The following is a 24119-nucleotide window of genomic DNA, read 5'->3' as shown; positions in this document are numbered from 1 at the left end:
TTAATTTTGTGATCACGTTGGTTTATAACATCAGTCTGAAAAATAACTTTATAATTGTGTGTTTATTGCTTGCTGCAATATATGATTTCAGGAGACAGTTACAGAAAAATCCTTTTTCTTTGTTCTCAGGAAATGAGATTCATTACCACACAGATAGGAAGCCTGTAAGTTGGTTATCCCTGGAAAGAAAAAAAATAGTATTTTATGCATTAAAAAAATAGGTAATGTTATAACTTGGATGATAGAAAGTCATATATTTGCAAAAACTATTAGGGGTAATTGTGCTTTGCTTCTTGCAGATCCAAACCTACCTTCTCTTGAGGTCCAGGTCTCTCGTCACTGACACTGTATATAATTCCTATATCTATGAAACATTTTGTTGCTAAAGTTTGTATTTCAAGTCTTACATAAGCCACAAGGGAGAGGACATCTTTATATGTCTTTCTGAAATCACAAACATAGTGCTTTTTGTTTATGTAAATGCTATAGCAATACTCTCAGTTTGTATGTCAATCATATCTCAGTAGAGCAATATTCTTAAAAGATGATTGGAAAGGGTCACTGACGCCTGTCTGCCCAGCTCAGTCTCCAGGGAGTTACCCCTCTTATTTCTGTCAGCATTCAGAGATTCCATCATCTCTCCTTTGTGGTCCAGACAGCTGAATATATTAGTAGGAAGGGAGAGGACTTAAGTACCTTTTGGCTATCTAGAAAACCGCTTGAACAGCAAGAGAAGGGCTAGCACAAATGTAGCATTGCCACCCCATAAGGAGTGGCTGATACCCAAAAAAACACAGAAACAATATTGGGGTCTGTTAGCTGCATGTCTGGTTCATGTGGATGAACCAGAAATAGACAATGAAGTGGGAAGGAGAAAAGGCAGGGTGACGAAATAAGCCACAAATACATTTGACATTTGATTAAGGCAGGGGGTATTACCTTTGGTGCTTTTTGCTTTAGATATTTCATGCATCTGGCTTCAGGTGACAAGTTTTGGACTCTGAGGTGGGGGATGAAAATAAAAATACAAAGCAAGAAAAATTTAAGACACTAATTTAAATTTCAATAGGCAAGCTTCCCTGAATTTTGAAGAAAATTAAATCATTCCCACATTGTATAGGGAAACAGTAAACATTCTTATTTCTAGTGATTGAAACAGACACCCAAAGCCCCTTTACAACCTGCCAATAAATTCATCCTTTTCTTCACATGGCCCTAATGTACACAATCACTCAGATAAATGCTAGATGTTGATTAATATCCTCTAATTAAAATTAAGTCTATTTTTTAAAACTATAATGTGCACCCCTCAAAAATTTCCACATACTAAGTGTCACTCAGAAAAGTAGAGGGCTCACAACCAGAATTAATGCTGTGTGTGAGTTTGTGTGCCTGTGCCTGTGAGTTTACATGAATTATAATTTTGGAGTGGAGTGAATGTTCCTAGAAAAGAAACAGTGAGAAATGAAGAAGTTGGAAAACAGTTAAGAAACATTTCCCTGGAGCCATCCATTGGGGCTAACAGTCACAGGTGGCTGAGATTCACACTACACCAAATGGCTACAGACTACCTTCACTGGAGTAAGAGTAAGCAAGGGACATTTCTCCCTTTTCTTCCCTACTACCCTTACCCTCCACTCCTTCATTATTCTCTACTGTGGGATGTTAGCACAAGGCCTGGGAAAGTGAGGCAGCCACTCCCAAAAAGCTTCACTTTTTTATACCCTTCCTGCTCCACTTCATTTGGAGCTGCTTATGATTTCCTTTGCAAGTTGCTTTGACTCTGTCTTATTAAGATAATGAGTGTTTCAAAACCAAAAAATAAGCCGGGCGCGGTGGCTCAAGCCTGTAATCCCAGCACTTTGGGAGGCTGAGGCGGGGGGATCACGAGGTCGAGAGATCGAGACCATCCCGGTCAACAGGGTGAAACCCCGTCTCTACTAAAGATACAAAAAATTAGCTGGGCATGGTGGCACGTGCCTGTAATCCCAGCTACTCAGGAGGCTGAGGCAGGAGAATTGCCTGAGCCCAGGAGGCGGAGGTTGCGGTGAGCCGAGATCGCGCCATTGCACTCCAGCCTGGGTAACAAGGGCGAAATTCCGTCTCAAAAAAAAAAAAAAAAAAAAAAAAAAAAAAAAAAAAAAAAAACCAAAAAATAAGAACCAAAGATGTAATTCGGGGATAATCATTACCATCCTCATTTACAGATGGTGAACTGCCATTCAGTTTAAGTTACATGTCTTACAGAACTGCTGGGGTTACAACCCAAGTCTTCTTGATAGCTTTTTCTGTACTACAGAGACACTGCTCAAAGTGTATTTCAGCGATGTGTGCACATTAGTTGTGCAGCAATCGTGCTCTCAAATACAGTCCTGGTTGACACTGCAGAGAGGAAGCAGGGTCCTGCAGCGTTCTGTTTTATTTTATTTAACCAGGAATACCAGTTGAATTTCAGTAGAAAAGAAATAAAACTACCTCTTTATTAAAGCAGACCAACTTCTCTTCATCCTTCTCTGCTTTGCAGCACTTCTCCACTGCATTTCCGAAATTTGTTAACAAAGACTGCAGCTCCTCATTTGCGACTTCATACTTCAGCTTCACTATGTTGACAAGAAACCTGTAGCCGAAAGATGTAATATAGAATTAACTAACAATCTCTTTCTAAAGCATCTCTACTCCAAAATGCTTATTACAGAATCACATGTCTTGGGTCTCAGCTTGGGTGAGAGTAAAGAGTTGAAATATCCCACTTTGAATGGGTCTTCTGAAACTTTCCCATTAAATTTAGAGAATGGTTTCCACAGTAACAATCTAGAAAGTGTTTTGTCACACACAAAATTATATAAAAAATATTAACAAGGAGGAAGAGAGGGACAAAGAGAAGTTGGTTAAGGAGTACAAAAATACAGTTAAATAGAAGTAATAGGTTCTAGTATTCATTAGTATAGTGGGAAAATTACAGTTAAAAATAATTGTATATTTCCAAATAGCACTTCAATGTTCCCAACACAAAGAAAAGAGAACTGTTTGGGGTGATGGATATTCCAATTACCCTGATTTGATTATTACACATTATATGCAGTTTTCAAAATATCACATGCACCCCCAAAATATGTACAATTATTATATATCAGTTGAAAAATGATGTCAAAAAAGCAATTGAAAAAAATAAACTGACAACTAAGTGTGACAACATTCATAGACAATAGTAATTTCTTTAATTTCTAACAACTTCTAGAATTCCAATATTCTAGTAACGTCTAGAATTCCAAACTTCAGGTGGCAACCCATTGGTGTCTTAAAAGCACGTCTTAGAGTACATTTTTAGAGTAATTATTTAACTAATAAAATGTTTATGCACAAGATTAAAAAGGGTAATGTAATAAGTCATGTGTGCCCATCCTCAGATCTAAGAATTAACAAAAGTTTGCATTTTCTCACTTTCATTTTTAAACTGAAAACAGGATAGTTTAAAAAAATAATAAAATAGACCAGACTAGATTAGCATGGGCTGGAAAATACAAGAGTGTATTGCACTGTGAATCTATGAATATTGCATATAATCAGAGTATTCTATTTAAAAATGAAAACAAATATTAGGCATTTATTATGTGAAATATTACAGTATACATGACTACCTCTGATCTTTCCAGAAAATTCATGTCCAAAACAACCTCCAGTCCCTCATATTCAGTAGCTGAATGTTGTCTCCACTACTTTTGAGGCAGACTCTGTCTAAATCCAAAAAAAAAAAAAAAATCGGTCTAATTCCTTGGCATTTTAAGACATTTGTTGAGAAAATACAAGTAAACTTTCTGTCCCTTTGGGCCTCTCCTTTTCAAACATTAAGCAATATTCTCCAGGCATTCTATCAAGAAAATGAAATTCATTATCAGCCTGTCTATGAGTCTTTCTGCTGGCTGCTGTAACCTTTCCAAAGGTGATGTTAGACTTGGACATTCCAAGTCTCTTTCAAATGAAAAGACAAGCTAGATATAAACAATATCAAAAAAATGCATGGATATTTTTCCAAATAGAAGAACCTGGACGATTCGGTGGAAGGAACAGGATTGTGATATCAAAAACACATATCCACTAGAAAAAACCTTCTTGCTAATGCGTGGTATGTCTTCAAACTGAAGAAAAAGAGGAATGGAAGAGATTGTTCGTACCTGTCTGTCTTCTTCTGAAGCTCCTCATTCTGAGATTGACACATGTCTGTGTGAAAGGTAAATAAATCTTGAGAGAAAGGTGGAGGCACATATGTTTTATGGGCTGTCAAACTCTCAAAGCAGGGCCCTCTGAAGGCAACGTTTGATTTACAACAGTGGTCCACAGCAGGGTTGATAGTTCGATTTTCATTTACTCCACATAACTCTCCAAGAACTAAATCTGCCTGTACCAATGAGAGTTGCAACTCAGATATGATCTTAAAATAATTGAATTTTTTAAAATACGGTTAGATGAATAGTTAGATCATTCTAAGATCGCTGTTAACCTCACTCAAAAAACACATGCACTCATAAAATATCACTATGTACAAAAAAAAGTAGAAGCTGGGGTCCTAAATGGCATTGTGACCAAAATCCAAGTCACAGCAACTTAGATGCTTACAAATTAATTTCTTGGTAATATGTAAACAAGCTTTCAATTGCAAACAGACAGCTGCAAACATCGAACTGAAAGGGCAATCAAACACTGTGGTCCTTGGGTTTCTTACCCTCCTGGAATCTCCCTCAGGGTACTCACCACCCCAGCCCTAAAGAGATGTATTCAATGCCTGCCTGCTAAATGAAGCAACTGGGGCAAGAGGAAGAATCTGTAACCTTACTTAAAATTATAAAGTTTCTTGTATCATTTTTGAAACAATATTATGATTCCTAAATCGTTTATCCTAACAAATCCCTTCTAATATAATGAAAAAAAATCTGAAAGATAATTTGAAGAACTCGCCAAAAATAATTAAGACATTCTCTTTTACTTCTTAGAGTTTTCACAAAGTGAACCAAAAGGAAAACTTGACAATTTTTGCTTAACAATATTAAAAACAATAAAGAAAGGAATATGGATAATCACTGTAAATCAATGAGTGCAAATATTTTTTCTTTTAAAGAAGAATATGGTACAAAGGCCACGCTCACCAAATTTTCAACACAGGCAAACTCTTCACTTAGTGTGCAGCAAGTAGTGAAAACTGTCACCATTTTCTTTCCCAGAGAGACCAGTTCTTCAGTGGAGAGCTGAGGAGCTATCTTTGTGAGTCTAATAAGGTAACTGAAAGAACATTTGTCTGTTTTGTTTTGAACGAAAGCAGATACCCATTTTCCTTTGAATAACTGCTGAAGTCTAGACCCTTCAAGGCTAGGGACAACCAATATAAGTGCAATGTGAACTTTAGCTCTCTTATAAAATGGAGAAATATGTCTTTACTTCCTGTTTTTCTGCACCTTGCTTCCTATATCTATTTTAGCTTCCTTTCTAATTTCATGGATGTCTCAGAAGCTCTTAGATTTGCCTCCCTGTTTTTTCTTTGAGTATAGGAGCTCCTTGACAGCAAATACATTGGCTAATATCCAAAATCCTGCTTAAAATCCTTTGCATCATTAGAAAATATTTTAAAGAAAGAATTTAATCCATATATGTTAGAAAAGAATAATCTGAGATGAAGGAGACTAAGATTTTTAATGAGCTTAGTTCAAATTGTCAGCTAACAGCCAAATTGCAGAAATAGTAAAGATTTTTTAACATTAGCAAACATGGTGGCTCACATCTGTAGCCCTAGGTACTTGGGAGGCTGCGATGGGAGGATCACTTGAGCCTGTTAGGCAGTGGTGGCAGTGAGCTGAAATCCCACCACTGCATTCCAGTCTGGGTGACAGAGAGATCTTGTCTCAAAAATATAGAGTAATAATAATAATAATAATAATAGTAATAAAACACATTGGCATAATAATTGAAACAAACTGCAATATTATTCACAAATGCTCACAAGAGCACTAAAAAACTGAGTATTAAAGTGTTGGGCAAATCCAGAATTATTTCTATAAACTCAGCTAAGATAGCCTTAAGGCAAAGTAAGGCAAACCATCTTTTCCCCAAAGAAACTGTAACAACCTGAAATATGCAATGTCCCATTTTCAAATGGGTGAGGATCCAGGTATTCCAGATTGGCAGTGAGAAAGCCAATGTCAAACAGAAACCAAAGCATTGGAGAATCAGTATCTCCAGAATCCTGTATTTCTTTTATTTTTATCTTCATTTCCCATAAAAGATTAATGTGACAGTTCCTTAATTCTTCTTTGACTTAAAAAAAAAATTCCTCCAAGAGTTTATGAATTGGCTATAACTGAAAGACTTAAGAGCTAACTTTTTTTTACTTTGAAGGATTATTTAATTCTGGTAACAAGTGTTAACCCACTTGCTCAAGCAACCTACTGGTATTTCAAACCATCCTTCCCCAAATTCTGGGAATGTTTACATTCTTGTTGTATCTTCTTGAGGCCTTTCTCAGTTGTCTCATTGAATTTCTCTTCCTGAAAATAAGAATAATCATGGTTATGAATATTTTATCTAAAATTTAATCATAAGCTTTACATCAATGTGTAGAATAGCATTTCTTATTTCTACAGTATTTTCAAACTCTCATTATTATACTAAATTCAGGGCACTTTTTATATGTGTGTGTCAGAATTTAGTTTTTTTAGTTATATATATAAATTTTTTTTGCTAAATTTAAAAGTCCAAATTGTTTATTATCATCTTGTACATATTTCAGAGCCTTCCAACTTACAAAATAGAATTTAAATTGCATGTTGACACTAATGACATTCAATTCTCACTTTGAAGTGGCCAGAGAAGTTATCTCCATTTTTAAATAAAAGCAACTGGCCTTGTGAAATTAAGTTACTTGCTCAGAATGCCCCAGCTTGTAAGTGTTCCTACAGAACATTTTAAATCATGTTGCTCTTTATGATTTTTTCATTGTTTAGATTTGAAACTTAAAACCTCCAACAGTTTTCTTCAAATATTTGATGGACTCTCTCTTATGTGGCATAAAATTAGACATCTATTGAGTGGCCACCAGAGAGAGAACTAAACTGGATGGCTGCTGTGGAGCAAACTGTACCTCCATGGAAAGAGAAAATTTGCTAGTTCTATGATTAATTTAAGGATCAGAAAAAGACCACCTCATTAGGGACAGTTACAAAGCTGGGAGCTAAGACTTATTCCATTGCTCAAATTTGAATGAGTATAAACTGATGTTTGTGGCAAGTGAAAAAAAATGATTTAATAAAGCAAAAATAGCACATATTAAAGTAATGAGAAATAAATTTAAAATGTTAAATTGTTGATTTCTATAATATATAAGAAATACATGTGCATTTCTACAAAAAACACTAATTTTAGTAAGAAAATGGGTAGCACACACGAACAGATTTTTCATAGAAAATGTGTAAATAGTGGGCTGAGTGCTGTGGCTCATGCCTGTAATCCCAGCACTTTGGGAGGCCAAGGCAGGTGGATCATGAGCTTAGGAGATTGATACCATCCTGGCCAATACGGTAAAACCACGTCTACTAAAAATACAAAAATTAGGGCGTGGTGGTGCATGCCTGTAATCCCAGCTACTTGGGAGGCTGAGGCAAAAGAATCGTTTGAACCAGGGAGTCGGATGTTGCAGTGAGCCTAGATCACATCTCTGCACTCCAGCCTGGCAACAGAGCAAGACTCTGTCTCAAAACACACACACACACACACACACACACACACACACACACACACACACAAAACCACTATTATTTACATATAAATTCAAATTCAACAGAGTTAATTTCCATGTGCAATGTTGGTGAAAGTGACATTGAAATGAACATTTCCAAGCACTGTTTTGGGTCTAGACGCCAGCAAAAACTTTCTAGACAGTACCTCAAAAATTTGTGTCAAATGTTTTTTTTAAAAGTTCAGATATTTTGATCCAACAATTTTCCCCCTAATAATCTATCCTAAGAAAAAACTCATAAAAATTAATAAAAATAAATGGAAGAAGATGTTCATTTCAGGGTCACTTACAAAATGAAAAACACCCTAAGTAAACACCCAAAATGTCCAACACCCAGTAGGAAATCAGTTAAATAAATTATATGATTATAATGGTATACCGTTATTTAAAAACAAGTATATCTTGAAGTCTGTTTAATGACATAAAAAGTTTTCTATACTAGAAACCGGAAGAGTCCAGGTAGTTTCTCTAGAGGGAACACAGCCCTTCTGACACCTGATGTTAGCCCCATGAGACTCATTTCAGGCTTCTGGCATCTTATGAGAGAATAAATTTTTATTGTTTTAAGCCGCTTACTTTGTGGCAATAGCAGGAAACCAAAGGAGCACAATTTATAACAAAAAAAAAAAAAAAAAAAAAAAACGTTTTCTATGATACCAAATAAAAAACAGGCCCAAACATTTTCTAGGAATTATGCAAATCTTATTTTTTAGAACACACACACACACACACACACACACACACACACACACACGTACTGAAAGGTTGAACAAAAATGTTAATTATAGCTATTTCCTGGTGGGAGAATCAGAAAAGGGCTTTTTGTAACCTTTGATATTTTCCTAATAATCTACAAAAATCAATCATTACCTTTGAAATCATCAAAAATCCAGTATGGCTTAATAAAATACAGAATACTTTCCTAGTCACCTACAACAATCCATCAATACTTTTGAAATCATATAATATCCAACATGGCTTAATAAAATAAAGAATACATAAATAAAAATGTAAATTTAAACTGTTTAAGGCCAAGAAATTTTTGAACTAACACACTGGATTAGTAGTCCAAAACATTATGCATCAGCCAAACTGATGATACTGGCCTTCCCAGTTGATCTTTTTAGGCTGAACCTAGAGTAGACTCAAATTACTCAATCACATTTTCTACCCTCAGACTGGAGCAAAACTCCGATACCAATTTTTACATGTTTTATAGTTGTTCTTTTTTAATTTTCTGAACTTACAATGATGGAACCTACCGCATAATGGTAACAATCTGGAGGGTTTTCTGTGTTGCAGCAATTTCTCAGGAGATCGTTATACATTTGAACAACTCTTAAAAGCTGTGGTATAGACAAGTCTGGATGTCTTCTCGAGTATTCAAAATTAAACCTGCAATGTGTAAAGTATTTTTGCATATTAGAAATTAGAGAAAGTGCAAAAAGCCCAATTCCACTATTTTATAATCCAGTCAGATCTAATACTGACTCTTCTTTCAAAAGCGAATTTTCTCCTCTGGTTTGGTCACAGAGTAATTTAAGAGGACATTTTGGCTACAGAAGATCATGTTATAAAAGTTATCTTCCATGGTATGTTTTAAACTAACAGTGTTTTTAACTTGGGAAGAGAGAATTAGTAGAGTTATTTAGAACTAATTATTGGAATGATTTGATCCATAAAACATGGGAAATAATATATTGTGAAGTAATTATGTTTGAAAATACATTCAGACTTCCAGGTTGGGATACCGGGAGTATGGCTTCCTTTCACCCACAGTGTGGTCTTGGTGAGAGACAGGGAGCAAGCTTTGCTCATTACTACATCCTGCCCACTTTTTTTTTTTTTTTTTTTTTTTTCAGGATTTGACCTTCTTGATTAGTCTTGTTTTCTCTGATACCATCTATACAGCTTCCCATTGGCTTTTCAGTTCAACTTGTGAGATATATTCCCATATCCCATGGCAGTGGTGCTTAACCTTCAGAGAATCAAGCCTCCTCTTAATATCTGATGTGAGCCATGGACTTCTTCTCAGGGGGAAAAACACACACACACCCCTAAAAACATGTTCTCAAATGCTGTGAAGAAAGATCCCTGGAAGCTTACTCGAGGCTGGAGAAGCCACTGAAGAAAACCTCCAACAGTTTTCTTCAAATCTTTGATGGACTATCTCTCATGTGGCATAAAATTGGACATCTACTGAGTGGCCACCAGCGAGAGAACTAAACACAAGTGGATGGCTGCTGTGGAGTAAATTGTATCTCCATAAAAAGAAAGAATTTGCGAATGATATGATTAAATGCCTGAAATGTTCACATTCAGAAAGACTCTACCCTAAAACAGTGAGCACTCTGACTCAGCTTGCTCAGTTACTGTCTCATTTCTCCCCATGCTTCAAACACTTTTTGTATTGTAATAGTGATGACGATAAAAATGGCTTTTATCTATCAAACACATATGTCAGGTACTATCTATCATGTTGTTTAATTGAACTTGATTTAATATCCACAACCGTGAGAAGCCAGAGTGGACAGCAGTTATAAGACCAGGAGTTTGGAGCCACACTGCTTGCATTTTAATCCTGGCTGTACCACATGTGTGATTTTGGGTAAGTTACTTAACCTCTCTATGCCTGTTTTATTACCTGAAAAAATAAAGATTATAAAAGCATACTATCAGAGGGTGTTTTGAAAATTTGGTTGGTTAGTAGATGAGAGGCACTTAAAATTTAGCAAAGTATTCAATAAACATTAGCTGTTATTATGTCCTAGATTTCAAGCCAAATTCCCTTCCAGAGCTCCATGTTCACATATAAAATTATCTCCTGATAGTCCCAACTACTTATTCTACTGGTACCTCAAAGTCAATGTGCTTATAGTATCTTTCTCACAAAACCTGCTGTTTTTTTTCACTTTGAATGGGAAAACTACCTACCCAGTTATCCAAGCCCCAAACTGGAATTTTCTCCAGATGAAGTTTCTAAAAACTAAACATGATTTCGTTCTTCCTTATTCTTCCATGAAAACCATTCAGTGGCATCCCATTACTTAGCATGTCTGCATGACCTGACCCTACCTGTCTCTCACCATCCTGGTCTCTCAATGCAGATACTCTGCTCACAGCCATATGCACACCAAACCATTACATAGTTCACTTCATGTTCTACCTTCTCTATCTAGATTGCCAAAATTTCTTCAAGCACCACTTCCCTATCAAGCCTTTTCAGGATCCCCATATACAACTGACCATTATTCTTCTGTCTCCCCACATTAACTAGAACAGGGTGCTATCAGAAATAAAATAACATTTTTTGCACTTATTTATTTGTCTGACTCTTCTCACTTCATACTCTCTATAGATGAAGGCTTCCTGAAGATAAAAACCCAGTAAAGTTCCTGGATTATATTACATTGCCATAACTTTAAATTAATAAGTTTTTTGTTTGTTTGTTTGAGACGGAGTCTTGCTTTGTCACCCAGGCTGGAGTGCAGTGGCAGGATCTCGGCTCACAGCAACCTTTGCTTCCCCAGCTCAAGCAATTATCTGTCTCAGCCTCCCAAGTAGCTGGGATTCCAGATGAATAAGTATTCTTATACACATTTTATATATGACAAAGAAAGCCCAGAAAGATTAACTTGTCCCAGTGACGTAACAGAACTCAAATATAGTCTCTGTGGCTCCAAGTTCACTAGTCTTCCCCTTAACTGCTGTAGGTGGCATAGCATAGCCGTTAAGCCTGCAACTTGTTAAGCCAGGCCTCCTGGAGTGAAATTCTTACTCTGTCACTTTTTATCTGTGAATCTGAGCAATTCACTTCATTATATCTCAGCTTGCTCATCTGAAAAATTAGGAGAAAGTGTACTTATTTTATATGATTTCTGTAAGAATTAAAATAGTTAAACTGTATAAAGTGTATAGTCCCATGCCTGGCATATATTAAGTGTTCAGTAAATGTTAGCCATTGTTTTAATAATATAGTTTTTTTTTAAATTATGTGAAAACACTATAGTCTATAGTCATGATTTTTTAAAATTATATGATACCTAGTGAAATAAATGGTGCCATTTCCTTCCACCTAAATTAACCAACGTAAGTCAAATCTTGTATCTTTCTGTTTGCCTTATAAATTCAATAAAGAGTTATATTACTCAGCAAAGAAGGTGTCTGGGTCAGCATCTCGTTCTTGACACACATTTTCACTGTCAGTAAATTTTCCTTCTCTTAGAGATAAATCCTTTGGTCTGTCATCTTTACTCGAGTTAATTATGCACTGGTCACGCTCTGGTATTTTCTTTTCACAGCACTCTTTGATTTTACTGGAGACAGCATCTTGCTTTGAACAAATATGGTTCATAATCTTGCTCTGTACCAAATAAGAATGAGAGATTATTTTACTTTCAGAATTTCTTCAGAGCTGGGTTTTATTCCATAATAGAATGGTGGCATGCACAGCCAGTCATGATCGCAGCATCTGGAATCACTTCATTAACTAATTTTATAGATAATATTCATTTAAATTTTGGATTTACTTAATGCACATGAAGTTTTACAATAAAACTTTATTTCTCAGGATTTAAGATGATGTAATTATTTTAAAATAGCCTCTACTACACATTTGCACCCATTATCAAGCATTGGTCTTTTAAATAACCCCCCTACACTGACACATTGACATCTTATATTCTAAATGTCTTACATCTAAATGTCTTATACTTTAATACTTATACTCTTTTCCATGAGAGTCCACCTATGCTTTCAGTGGAGACCGCTGAAAAGACATGGTACTATAATATCTATAATTCTGGTCTTCTCTTGTGGCCAAGCACATGGCAAAAACTCAATAAATATTTGATAAGTGAATGAAAGAATGACAAGTGAATGAACTACAGCAACTACTAGATGATGATTCATCAAATATAAGAAGGTGTGGCACTCATGGTATCATTTCCTAATGTATATCATTCTCTAATAATATACATTAGGAAATGCCATTCATTTGAACCTGTTCAGGTTAACAAATATTGTTCAAGTATTGTTCAAGTATAAAACCTTACTCTGTCCCCATCCCTACCCTTTACTGCAGTTCTAACCTCTACATAAGAGTTGGGAATTAGAAAGAGGGTGGGGTTATCTTATTTATGCATTAGTTGAATAGTTTTTTTTGTTTGTTTGTTTGTTTGTTTGTTTGTTTGTTTTGAGACGGAGTTTCACTCTTGTTACCCAGGCTGGAGTACAATGGCACGATCTCGGCTCACCGCAACCTCCGCCTCCTGGGTTCAGGCAATTCTCCTGCCTCAGCCTCCTGAGTAGCTGGGATTACAGGCACGCACCACCATGCCCAGCTAATGTTTTGTATTTTTAGTAGAGACGGGGTTTCACCATGTTGACCAGGATGGTCTCAATCTCTGGACCTCGTGATCCACCCGCCTCAGTCTCCCAAAGTGCTGGGATTACAGGCTTGAGCCACCGTGCCCGGCCTTGAATAATTTTTAAAAACTGATTTGGGCTCTTGCAGACTCTAGAATGAGACTGCTCATTATCTCCACTCTGTTCCATCACCTCTTGAACTATGTTGAGTTCCAGCAACACAGCACTCTATTTCAAGCCATCATGACGTTAGTCAAGCTATTTCCACTGACTGGAATCTTCTGGTGAACCCAGAGGATAAGTAGTAAGATGAAGCTCATGACTGAGGTTAAAAAAAAAAAAAAAAATGAAATGGGTATTTACACCATGTTTCCATCAAACCACATAGAACTGCAAAGCCAATCTTCAAAAAGACATTTGCATCTCATCTAATGTCATCACTGTTCTAGGCAAAGCATCTCTTATTCTCTGAGAAGTTGCTTCCATTTTCAGTTAACTGTAATGCTGTTCCTCTTGTTTCTCCAGAAAGACATTAAAAAGAAGGAAATTTGAGACATAATCCCTTAACTTCAGCCTCAAATTCCACAGAAAATCTATAATTATATCCTAATTCAATACATTAGATTTTACATTATAGAACCTACATCACCATGAACAATCAAGCAATACAAAAAAAAAAATCACAAAAGAGATTGCTTTAACTTGGGTACAGTTAGAAACAAAAATAATTATTGGGAGCATCTGTTGTCCATTGCTTGAAATAATCAATTCTCAATACCCTAAAAGTCAAGTTATTTAATTGATGTGCTGTCTTCACTGTGAGCCTAAAAGTCAAATTTATTTATCTCTCTCTCTCTCTCTCTCTCTCTCTCTCCCTTCCTTCCTTTCCCTCTTTCCTTTCTTTCTTTCTGTTTCTTGTTTTCCTTCTTTTTCTTTCTTTCTTTCTCTCTCTCCCTTCCTTTCCTCCTTTCCTTCTTTCTTTTCTTTCTTTCTTTCTCTCTCTCTCTCTCCTTTCCTTCCTTTCTTTCTTCCTTTCCCTCTTTCTTTTCTTTCTTTCTTGCTTCTTTCTCTTTTTTCTTTCTTTCTTTCTCTCTCTCACTTCCTTCCTTCCTTTCCCTCTTTCCTTTCTTTCTTTCTTTCTTTCTTTTAAACAAGGTCTCGTTCTGTTGCCAAGGCTGTTGGGATTATACCTCACTGTACTGTATCCTCTAATTCATGGACTCAAGCAAGCCTCCCTTCTTAGCTTCCTGAGTTCTGAGTAGCTGTGATTACAGGTGCAAGCTATTATACACTTATTTTTTTAATAAAATGTTATTACCTTTGAATGCATGAACAATATTTTTTAACTTTAAGTTCTGGGATAGATGTGCAGAAAGTGCAGGTTTGTTACATATGTATACATGTGCCATAGTGGTTTGCTGCACCTATCGACCTGTCACCTAGGTTTTAAGCCACCATGCATTAGTTATTTGTCCTGATGCTCTCCCTTCATCCCCCACAACACAACAGGCCCAGGCATGTATTGCTCCCCTCCCTGCGTCCATATGTTCTCAGTACTCAACTCCCACTTAAGAGTGACAAAAGAAAGCATGAACAATTAAAACTATGCCAAAAATATTTGTATTGATACATTTCCTTGGAGAATCACTTTAAAGGTCTCCAGAGGCTGGGGATTGAGGAGATGTTGGTTAAAGGACACAAAATTTTATTTAGACAGAAGGAATATATTCAAGAGATCCATTGTATATCATGGTGACTCAATGATGAGTTCATACCACTACATTGAGGGCTTTAAAATTGCTAAGATTTGGAGTATTCTCACCATAAAAAAATAAGTATGTGAGGCAATGCATATCTTAGTTTCATTTAGACATTCCACAACATGTATATGTATATATTAATATATATGCCTATATATTAATGATATATATACATACATATATATATAGTGTTGTTGTGTACCATGAGAATATACAATATTTAATTGTCCATTAAAGGCAGGAAAGAAAAGGGAAACTGGAAGGATAAGAAAGGGAAAAGGGAGGAGAAGGGAAAAGGGAAGACAGAAGGTCAGGGAAAGGGAAGCAAAAGATAAAGGGAAAGGAAAGTTAAATTAATGTATCCTCTTATTTGGAAAGACTATACTTGAATAGCATAAGGAAGCTCAAGGAAATCAGCTCTTAAAAACATAATAATAACAGGTAATTCCCTGAGCTTCACTATAGGTTTCTAATCTCTCTGAAAGAGGACTTATAATGTAAGAGAAAACTTCAGTCTGGACTGAATAAACTTTGAAAAATTTGAAATTCTTGAAGTTTTACATCAAGAAATTTCACCATATAATATACAATCTGCTGAGTAATCTTTAAAACTTCCAAGTATAAAAAAGTCCCAAAGATTTATTTGTAAAAATTTTATATTTCATTTTAGGTTATCATTCAAAAGTTACTTCACATTCTGATTTCATTGTGGCAAAGTAATCACACATCAGGGCAACCTGAGGACCAAAAAAAAAAAAAGGTTGCCAAAAATCACTATTTTAACTTGGTTTTAAAGAATATTTACCATGTGACGGATGCAATGCACAACATCCCCTTCACAGCATTCATCATAGGTGGAAGAAACATCTTCTATGAGAGAAATAAGCTCCTTAAATTCAATCTTGGGGAATTTTTGACTGAGTATTGCAATATTTCTGGAAAGAGAATGGATAATCCACAAACATAATTTGAACAGCTAGTAGAACAAGTGGGAGTAATTTGCTAATACCATATGAACAGCTCCAAAGAGCACTGCCACTGCTGTTGTTGATAGAAGTCTTTAGCAAACAGTTGGTGCACAGTCTACATGATCACTTTGAAAATCTTAGGCTGATATTTTAAGACCCCCAAAGTCCTGGATGTGAGCAAAAAACAAAACAAAACAAAAAAACCTGAGAGATGTGCTTTCTTCCATAATTATTATATCAAGACATGCTGAGTAAGGCCACCACTTCCTACTGTAAGCTCATGGCAGCCACAGATAATTCAACTTGAAATCTCTAAATTTTTCTCAAGACATTGCCTTGGTACCCACTACTAATTGATTAGGGTGAGCACTAGAGATAAAATTTATCTTTGCAGGCTGTCTCCTCATTACTAAAGTCAAAGGCCAATGGATGAATTATTTCTAAAGCATGTATGGGTTTTAAAACCCTAATTTGAAACTCCCAGACCAGTTCAGATTCCCAATTAACCTAAACATATCTCAGACACAGCCACCATTCTCCTTTGGGTCTCCCCACCTCCCAAAACTTCTCTCATCTTGACCTAATGTCCTGGTTCTGAGCTATCCAGGTAGGCTCAGACCCACCTCAAAGCCCCTGGATACTAGGAAGAATATAAATTAAAAGTCATCAACCATTTAACAAAAATGGGACACAGACAAGGAAATGCAAGCAGAGACAAGGTATATAGTATAAAACTCACATAGAGTTAATGATTTTGGTTCCAAATTTCAAAAGTACCCCACAGACATTGTTTTGATAAGAAGAAAATGCTTTTAAATATTGCATGACAGGTACTGCCTGAAGAAGAAAGAGAAAATTCTTTTGAAACAATAGCAAAATCTCCCTATTCTCTTATTTTTTAATCAAATTTCATTCAAACTATTCAAAGTTTGTTCAGAGAAAGAAAATCTACAGGATTTTTATTTCAGTTAACACACATATTAAAGAAAAATGCACTCATGGCACATCACACAGGTAGGACCAATCTTCCTGATAGTTGAATTGCGCTTAGGAGAAAGGTGCATAGTGCTCCATGGTGAGGCAGCATGTGGTGAGCTTGGCCATCTCTACTGAGATTATTCCATTTCATTTGTAGTCAAAAGACTAGAAATTATTAAAGATAAAAAGTAAAATGTTAACTTTCGCCCAGGGCATTCAATCACCAGGGCTTCCTTCTAATTTACCAAGAAAACAAAGCCAGAAGAGAGACCCTGGAAATGACTGACTGTCTTTCAAGAGTCTCAGGTAAAGAGAATATTTACATCAGCACCTGGTGACCAATGGTCTGGAAATCATTGAATATGGCAAGAGAACATCATATATGGTAAGCAAGCCTTTTGCTATAAAGTAAATCAACATCTAGATCTGTGGTATTGAGTGATTCCTTTTCCTCTTCATGAAACAAATGCTATACCCACTCTTGTTTGAAAGCAGTTGACTTTGTTTTGTTCTTCACAACATGATTTAGTCACGTCCCCAAAATGAGCAGCAACTGTTAGAAGTGTAGGGGCGAAGACAAACGGGTTCCTTCTGGCAACTTCATACACAAAGCTATAAAAAATAAAAATGAAAAAGAGAGAGAAGAAGGGAAAGGGAGAAACAGAAAAGCAATGAATGTCGACAAGGGAAGGGAGGGTAAGATGGGAAGGAAAAGAAAAGATAGAAAGAGACAAGAAAAGCAAGTTGTAAAACAAGGTAAAAGGAAGAAAGGTTTCCCCTTGTAGAAAACTTCAATATAAGGCAGCATTATCTAGTTCCTAATAAGAGTCCTTTGAAGTCCTTATCATTGAAATTGCTCACTCCAAAGAAAGAATGATGATTACAGTTCTAATCCTAAACACTGAGCTGTGGCTACTCTCCTTCCAGCCACATGCTACTAGCTGGTCAGCAGCTATCTCTCTTCCATGTTCAAAGAACAGCTATCAATATACACTCTATCTGAGATTCAGGGATCCTGTTTACTTTTGTTCAGATAAACTTGTGATTTAGATTTCAAGGTGCATACCGATCTTCCAGAAAAAGTCTCTGCTTCTACAATGACTGCACTATTAAAAAACAGATGTTTTGCTAAGCATCCCATAATTGAGTGTCCGCCTGAGGGGAAAGCTGCAACTTCCCATTGGGAAGAGTATATTATTTCCTCCACTGTGCGTCCTAGCAATTTAACACCACGTAGACAACTCTGCTCTGGGTCTTACCGATTAGAAGATGCAATTCATTAATATAAGGGTCTTTCTTGTAAGCAGGGTCCGTATCTTGATCATAGTTATATCCTGAACACTGAGCACAGAATCTGACACACAGTATATTTTGAATGAATGAAACAATCAATCAATCAATTAATGAACCCAGCCATATTTCTTTGAGATAGGTATTAGATTCAGCCTAGGAATAATTCTTCAATTGAGTTATTTTTTACTAATATTAAACTTACTGATTTAGAAAGGATTCTTTGTTATTTTTAAAAGCCTGGCATTTCTCTTCAGGATCCAGGGTAGGGAAAGGAGGCAGAAATCCCACATTAGCTTTCTTGTTATAGAGGAAGCAGAGTCTTCTTTCGGTATCAGCCTTACTGCAGCAGTGTGAAAAATTATGCTTTTGTGGCAACCCCTCCATAGCACATATTGCTTCCTGTAAAACATCATTCTATGCAACAGAGAAGAAAAGGACATTTTTTAGTCATGGTAAAGTAAAGCTTCTGTACTCTCTGAGAAAACACAATAAAAAATTTTCCCACCACTACCAGCAGAGCTGCTTCTCCTTCTCCTTCTCCTTCTGTTCTTCTCCTTCTCCTTCTTCTTTGGAATGGGGTCTTGATATGTTGTGCAGGCTAGATTTGAATTCCTTGGCTCAAGTGATCCTCCAGCCAAAGCCTCCTAAATAGCTGGGACTGCAGGTATGCCCCATTAATGCATCTTTGCCCAAACCCTTGACAACCATCCTGCACTTTCAGAATCTTTGATCATGTATCTTTTCACAAGACACTTTAATCTCTTACTCTTCCCTTGCTGCCTACATTTCCCTTCTACCAGGCTTTTCTACCCATCTCCCAGAGTGGACATGCTGGCATGTTAATGTATTAATAGAGTGTTTAGAAGTGGTGTTTAGCTGTAGTTTTTTTTTGTTGTTGTTGTTGTTTTTTTTTTTTTTTTTTTTTTTTTTTGGAGATGCAGATGGTGATTCTACTTGGAGGAGATCCAGAAAAGGGATGAGACAATAGAATACATATTGAGAGAAGCAGCTAAGGAGGGTGTCTCTTTACTTTCACATGCATTTTCAGGCTATAGCTTCCTCCTCTGCCTGTATATACAGGGCATATCATATACATACTGCAAATATACAGCAAGCTCCTTCTGTGCATTATAATACAGAACTATTATCTTTCCTGAGGAAAGTACCTTGTTCTAAATACCAATATTAGGCAAAACAAAAATGCTGTGCACAGAATATCTTTTATTTCCTATTTTCAAGACAGAAATTAACTCAGTGTTGGGCAAATAATCTTGTGTGTTTAAGAAACACAAGCAATTGGCTGGGCACAGTGGCTCATGCCTTCAATTCCAACACTTTGGGAGGCCAAGGTGGGAGGATCACTTGAGGTTGGGAGTTCAAGACCAGCATGGCCAAAATGGCAAAATCCCATCTCTACTAAAAATACAAAAAATTAGTTGGGCATGGTGGTGCATGCCTGTAATCTCAGCTACTTGGGAGACTGAGGCATGAGAATTGCTTGAACCCAGGAGGTGGAGTGAACCAAGATTGCCACTGCACTCCAGCCTAGGTGACAGAGCAAGACTCTGTCTCAAAAAAAAGAATACATAAAGAAAAACAGAAAGGAAAAGAAACACAAGCAATTTACTTACAGGTAATTTTGTACACTTTGGGAGCATGCTGTTAGCCATACAGCTGTCTTTGTATTCTACCATGTCTTTAACCAGCTTTTCCATTTCTTCAAAGGTTGCTTCCTGAACATACTGAGCAAAGGTAATGATGGTGCTGCAACAGTTCACATGGGGCATACAAAGATCAATTGCAGAGTTTCTATTTATTGCCAAGACAAGTTACAGGAAAATCCTAAATAGCCTCAGGAAATTATTTATTGTGATGGCTATCAATTTTACAACTTGAGGCTTTGTCTGAATTTTATAATTAATGTTGTCTTTACTTCTTGGATAGTTTATACTTAGTTGGTTTGTTGGATTGTTTATATTTAGTTAAATTACTTTTGAGAAAAATTAACATTTATAGAATATATCTGATTATTAAAAAAATCATCAAAAAACATTTAGCACAACTCACATGTATTCTACATTCTCTTCTATAAATTTCTGAGTGATATTGAAGTTATCTGAAAGGCAAGAATAATTAGGTTATTACATAGCATGGTTTTCTAACATTTTTCAAATAAGTAACAATGCATGGCATTTAAGTGCATAAAATATAAAATAGACCACTGATGACAGGAGATAATTTTGCATATTTAACAAGAAACAAATAAGTCATATGAACGAAACAGGAAATGCTAATCACTGTTGATTATGTGTTCAAGAAATATTTACTAAATTGAACTGACCTAAATACATCTTGATCTGACTAGACTTTAAATTTGCCATTGATGGCTCCCCAGATAGAAATGTCAAATACATACCATGCTAACTGACTATCATTTATGACTAGAGAAGTGATATGAAATGTAACTAATGGGTGATGCAATGCCATTACAGAGCCTGATGAGAGATGCTGTAGCATGCTGGTGGTCAGCATAGTTTATAGTACAACTCAGTCATAGATATTTAAGTCATCTCCAGGTCCACCTAACATCATGGATTCTGGGCCCTATGAAGCAATCAACAATGATTAAAATATCTCCCCTGAAAATCAGGTTCCTAAGCAGTCTTTAATGGAAGTTACTCATGCATGTGACAATAATCTAATCTAGAATGTGATTAAGTTGGAAATGCTTTGTAAATCCTGTGTGAGAAAGAAAAAGGTACTGCAGGAGGAGTGACATAGGAGTTGAGCATGAGTAAATATAAGAGATTCGGCTAGCAGAAAAATGAAGAACTCTGTCTGCATGGGGAGAGAATGATGTGAGTAAAAGCATTAAGGTTAGAAATCTCAAGAAGTATTTAGGGAGAGTCAATCTATTTGAATGAGAAAATGGGTCATAAAAAGGAATAATGGGACCTAGAATAGAAAGAAACTGGGACCAGATTATAGGGGTCTTGCATATAAAGAGGAGAGTGGGCTTCATTTGGAAGGCATGGAGAATCCTGGAAAATGTTTATATAGGATAGAAATCTGATCATTTCTTTACACTAAGAAATACGAGTCACGTAGTGGTTTATCTAATGTCATGGAACTTTCCACAGTGCCTGACAAATAGAAAGGTAAGAAATAAATTGTCAAATAAATGGGCAAAAGAAGCATGAATGGGACAGAAAAAGAAGGCCATAGGAGATTTTCGCAACAGTCACACTGAGAAATCTGAAAGATCTAAATTTCGGTAGGAGTAATGAAAATGAAAAGGAAAACTTGGATACAAAGTATGTTAAAGAGGCAAAAATCGAGATTTTGAAACAGGTTATTGCAAAGGAAAAGGAGCAGGAAAACTCAAATATGGCCACTCTTCAAGCCTGTCTCACTAGCAGGTATTGTAGGGTATATCAAATTGAGTAAGACACTATTCATGCCTGCAGGGCCACTACCATGCTCAGGGCATGTTTGTTAAGTCAAAGAAAGAAATTCCTTCTAGGCCAAAGGATTAGAAAAAGACAGCTCCTCTAGACAGATGAGGTTCAAAATATTCCCCTTTGGATGGAAGAAATTAAAAAAAAAAAAATCATCCCTTCCTCCAGACTGAGATGGCCTTGGACAGGCTCAGGATAAATGTTCGAACTGTACAGTTGAAGCAGGAACTAGGTTCTGCATTCCATAAAGATATAGTTGGGAAACATGTTGGACAACTGAAGGTCCCAAAAAAATCCCGGTTTACACCTATTGTTCCACTGCTACCATAATTGCAAGAAATTATACCAATATTAGAGTCCAAATGGTGTCTCCCAGCAACACTTTCTGTCCTGTCAGAGACTGCTGATTATTTTTCATATGTGACAACTGTTTCTTCATAGAGACTTGGTAATATGACCATCAAAGTACAAATTCTGAAAAGGTTAGTTTGGGACAAGTGGTTAGTCTATATAAATTAGTGAGAGGGTCAAAAAAAAAAAGCAAGTCAAGAATTAACTTGAAAGAAAACAAAATTTTAAAAATAGAAATTAACTGGTCGTGCTTTAGCTGATATCCAAATAAATTTCTTACCTAGATCCTGAAGTTCTGTGGGCAGCATTAGGGATTCAGTGAAAAAAAATAAGAAAAAAATAAAACCTGTAAGTTTTAATTGTTTCATCTTTTTAGAAACCACATTTACAAAAGAAAGTAACATTGTTGAGGAAATCAAGTTTTTATATTCTTTCACATTATCAGTAAAATTGTAACCCATTTAATCTATTTCTGAAATACTGAGTATTTGATATTTTTTGATCACTCTGCAGAATTTCTTGCTAATTATTACCCAAAAAAAAATTATCTTTGTATTTAACTGGAAAAATCTATTGAGTTGGAACAAAAGTCCAGAGGCTAAGTGGGCACAATACCTAATCAAATAAACAACCAAAAAAAAAATCTTAAGATATTGCAAATGTTAAAGAAAAAGGGCTAAAACAGATATAATCCAGCAAGCTATCATATGCATATATATCCAAAGGAAGTAAAATCAGTATCTCAAAGGTATAAATATATACACCTACTGTGTACCCACAAAAATTAAGGATTAAAAATTAAGAAGATATACTGCACTCCCATGTTTATTACTACATTATTCACAATAGCCAAGATATGAAAACAACCTGTCAGTAAATGTATAAATAAATAAATAAATAAATAAATAAATAAATAAACAAACCACACAAACATGCACACAATGAAATACTATTTAGTCTTTAAAAACAAGGAAATTATGCCATATGAGACAACATGAATGAATCTCGAGGACATCATGATAAGTGAAATAAATCAGACACAGAAAAAAGAGCACTGTATAATCCTACTTATATGTGGAATCCAAATATCAAAATAGAAAAAACATAAAATGGTGGTTATCAAGGGTAGGAGGTAGAGGAAATGGGGAGGCACTGGTCAAAGGGTTCAAAGTTTCAGTTGTGTCGAATGAATAAGTTCGAATGTGAAGCACAGGGACTATAGCTAACAATACTGTATGGTATACTTGGAATATGCTAAGGGACTATCTCTTAAGTATTCACACTGTTTTAAAAGAAAAAAAAAAATAGGTAACTGGTTGGGTGTGGTGGCTCACACTTGTAATGCTAGCACTTTGGGAAGCTGAGGTGGGTGGATCTCAAGGCCAGGAGTTCTGGACCATCCTGGGCCAACACAGCAAAACCCTTTCTCTACAAAATTAGAAAAAAAAACTCTTTCTCTACAAAAATTAGGAAAAAAATTAGCTAGGAGTGGTGATGTGCACCCAGCTACCTAGGTGGCTGAGGCACAAGAATCACTTAAACCCGGGAGGCAGAGGTTGCAGGGAACCGAGATCACGCACTCCAGTATGGGCAACAGAGCAAAACTCTGTCTCAAAAAAAATAAAAAAATAAAGTAACTATGTCAAGAGATGGATATGTTGATTAGCTTTACTGTAGTACTCAAGTCAGTATGTATGTGTATTCAGAACATCACATTGCACACTTTAAATATACATTTTTTACTAATTTTTTTTGTAGGCAGAGTCTCCCTCTGTGGCCCAGGCTGGAATGGAGTGGTGCAATCTTGTCTCACTGCAACCTGCCCCTCCGGAGTTCAAGCAATAATCCTGGCTCAGCCTCCTGAGTATCTGGGATTACAGACACACACCACCACTCAGCTAATTTTCGTAATTTTAGTAGAGACAGAGTTTCACCACGTTGGTCAGGCTGGTCTCAAACTCCTGCCCTCATAATCTGCCAGCTTCAGCCTCCCAAAGGGCTGGGATTACAGTTGTGAGCCACCATGCCCAGCCTCTAAAGGAAAGAGTTTTTTAAAAAGCAATGGAAGACAATGAGACAATTTGACAAAACAAAAAATTACTGGAATATATTATGATACATTTTTTTTACTAATGAATCTATGCCAGTACAAAATTTAAATTAA

At 36.1% G+C, this 24119-nt stretch overlaps 1 protein-coding gene across 1 annotated transcript; it reads right to left on the bottom strand.

The window, feature by feature from the left end:
* AFM (afamin) lies at positions 1–22421 on the bottom strand. Its single transcript, XM_010342591.3, has 15 exons — positions 22236–22421; positions 20214–20262; positions 19778–19910; positions 18349–18560; positions 17333–17465; positions 16615–16712; positions 15713–15842; positions 11929–12143; positions 9043–9175; positions 6436–6533; positions 5142–5274; positions 4173–4396; positions 2476–2617; positions 940–1000; positions 1–179 (listed from the first exon to the last, which is right to left on the bottom strand). The coding sequence occupies exons 1-14, from the start codon at positions 22414–22416 to the stop codon at positions 980–982; spliced, it is 1902 nt and encodes a 633-aa protein (XP_010340893.3). The 5' UTR covers positions 22417–22421; the 3' UTR covers positions 1–179; positions 940–979.
* Positions 22422–24119: the final 1698 nt, after the last annotated feature.

Source organism: Saimiri boliviensis, chromosome 3 (genome assembly GCF_048565385.1).
Source record: "Saimiri boliviensis isolate mSaiBol1 chromosome 3, mSaiBol1.pri, whole genome shotgun sequence".
Taxonomy (NCBI): Eukaryota; Metazoa; Chordata; class Mammalia; order Primates; family Cebidae; genus Saimiri; species Saimiri boliviensis.
This window is presented reverse-complemented; position numbering and strand designations above follow the sequence as displayed.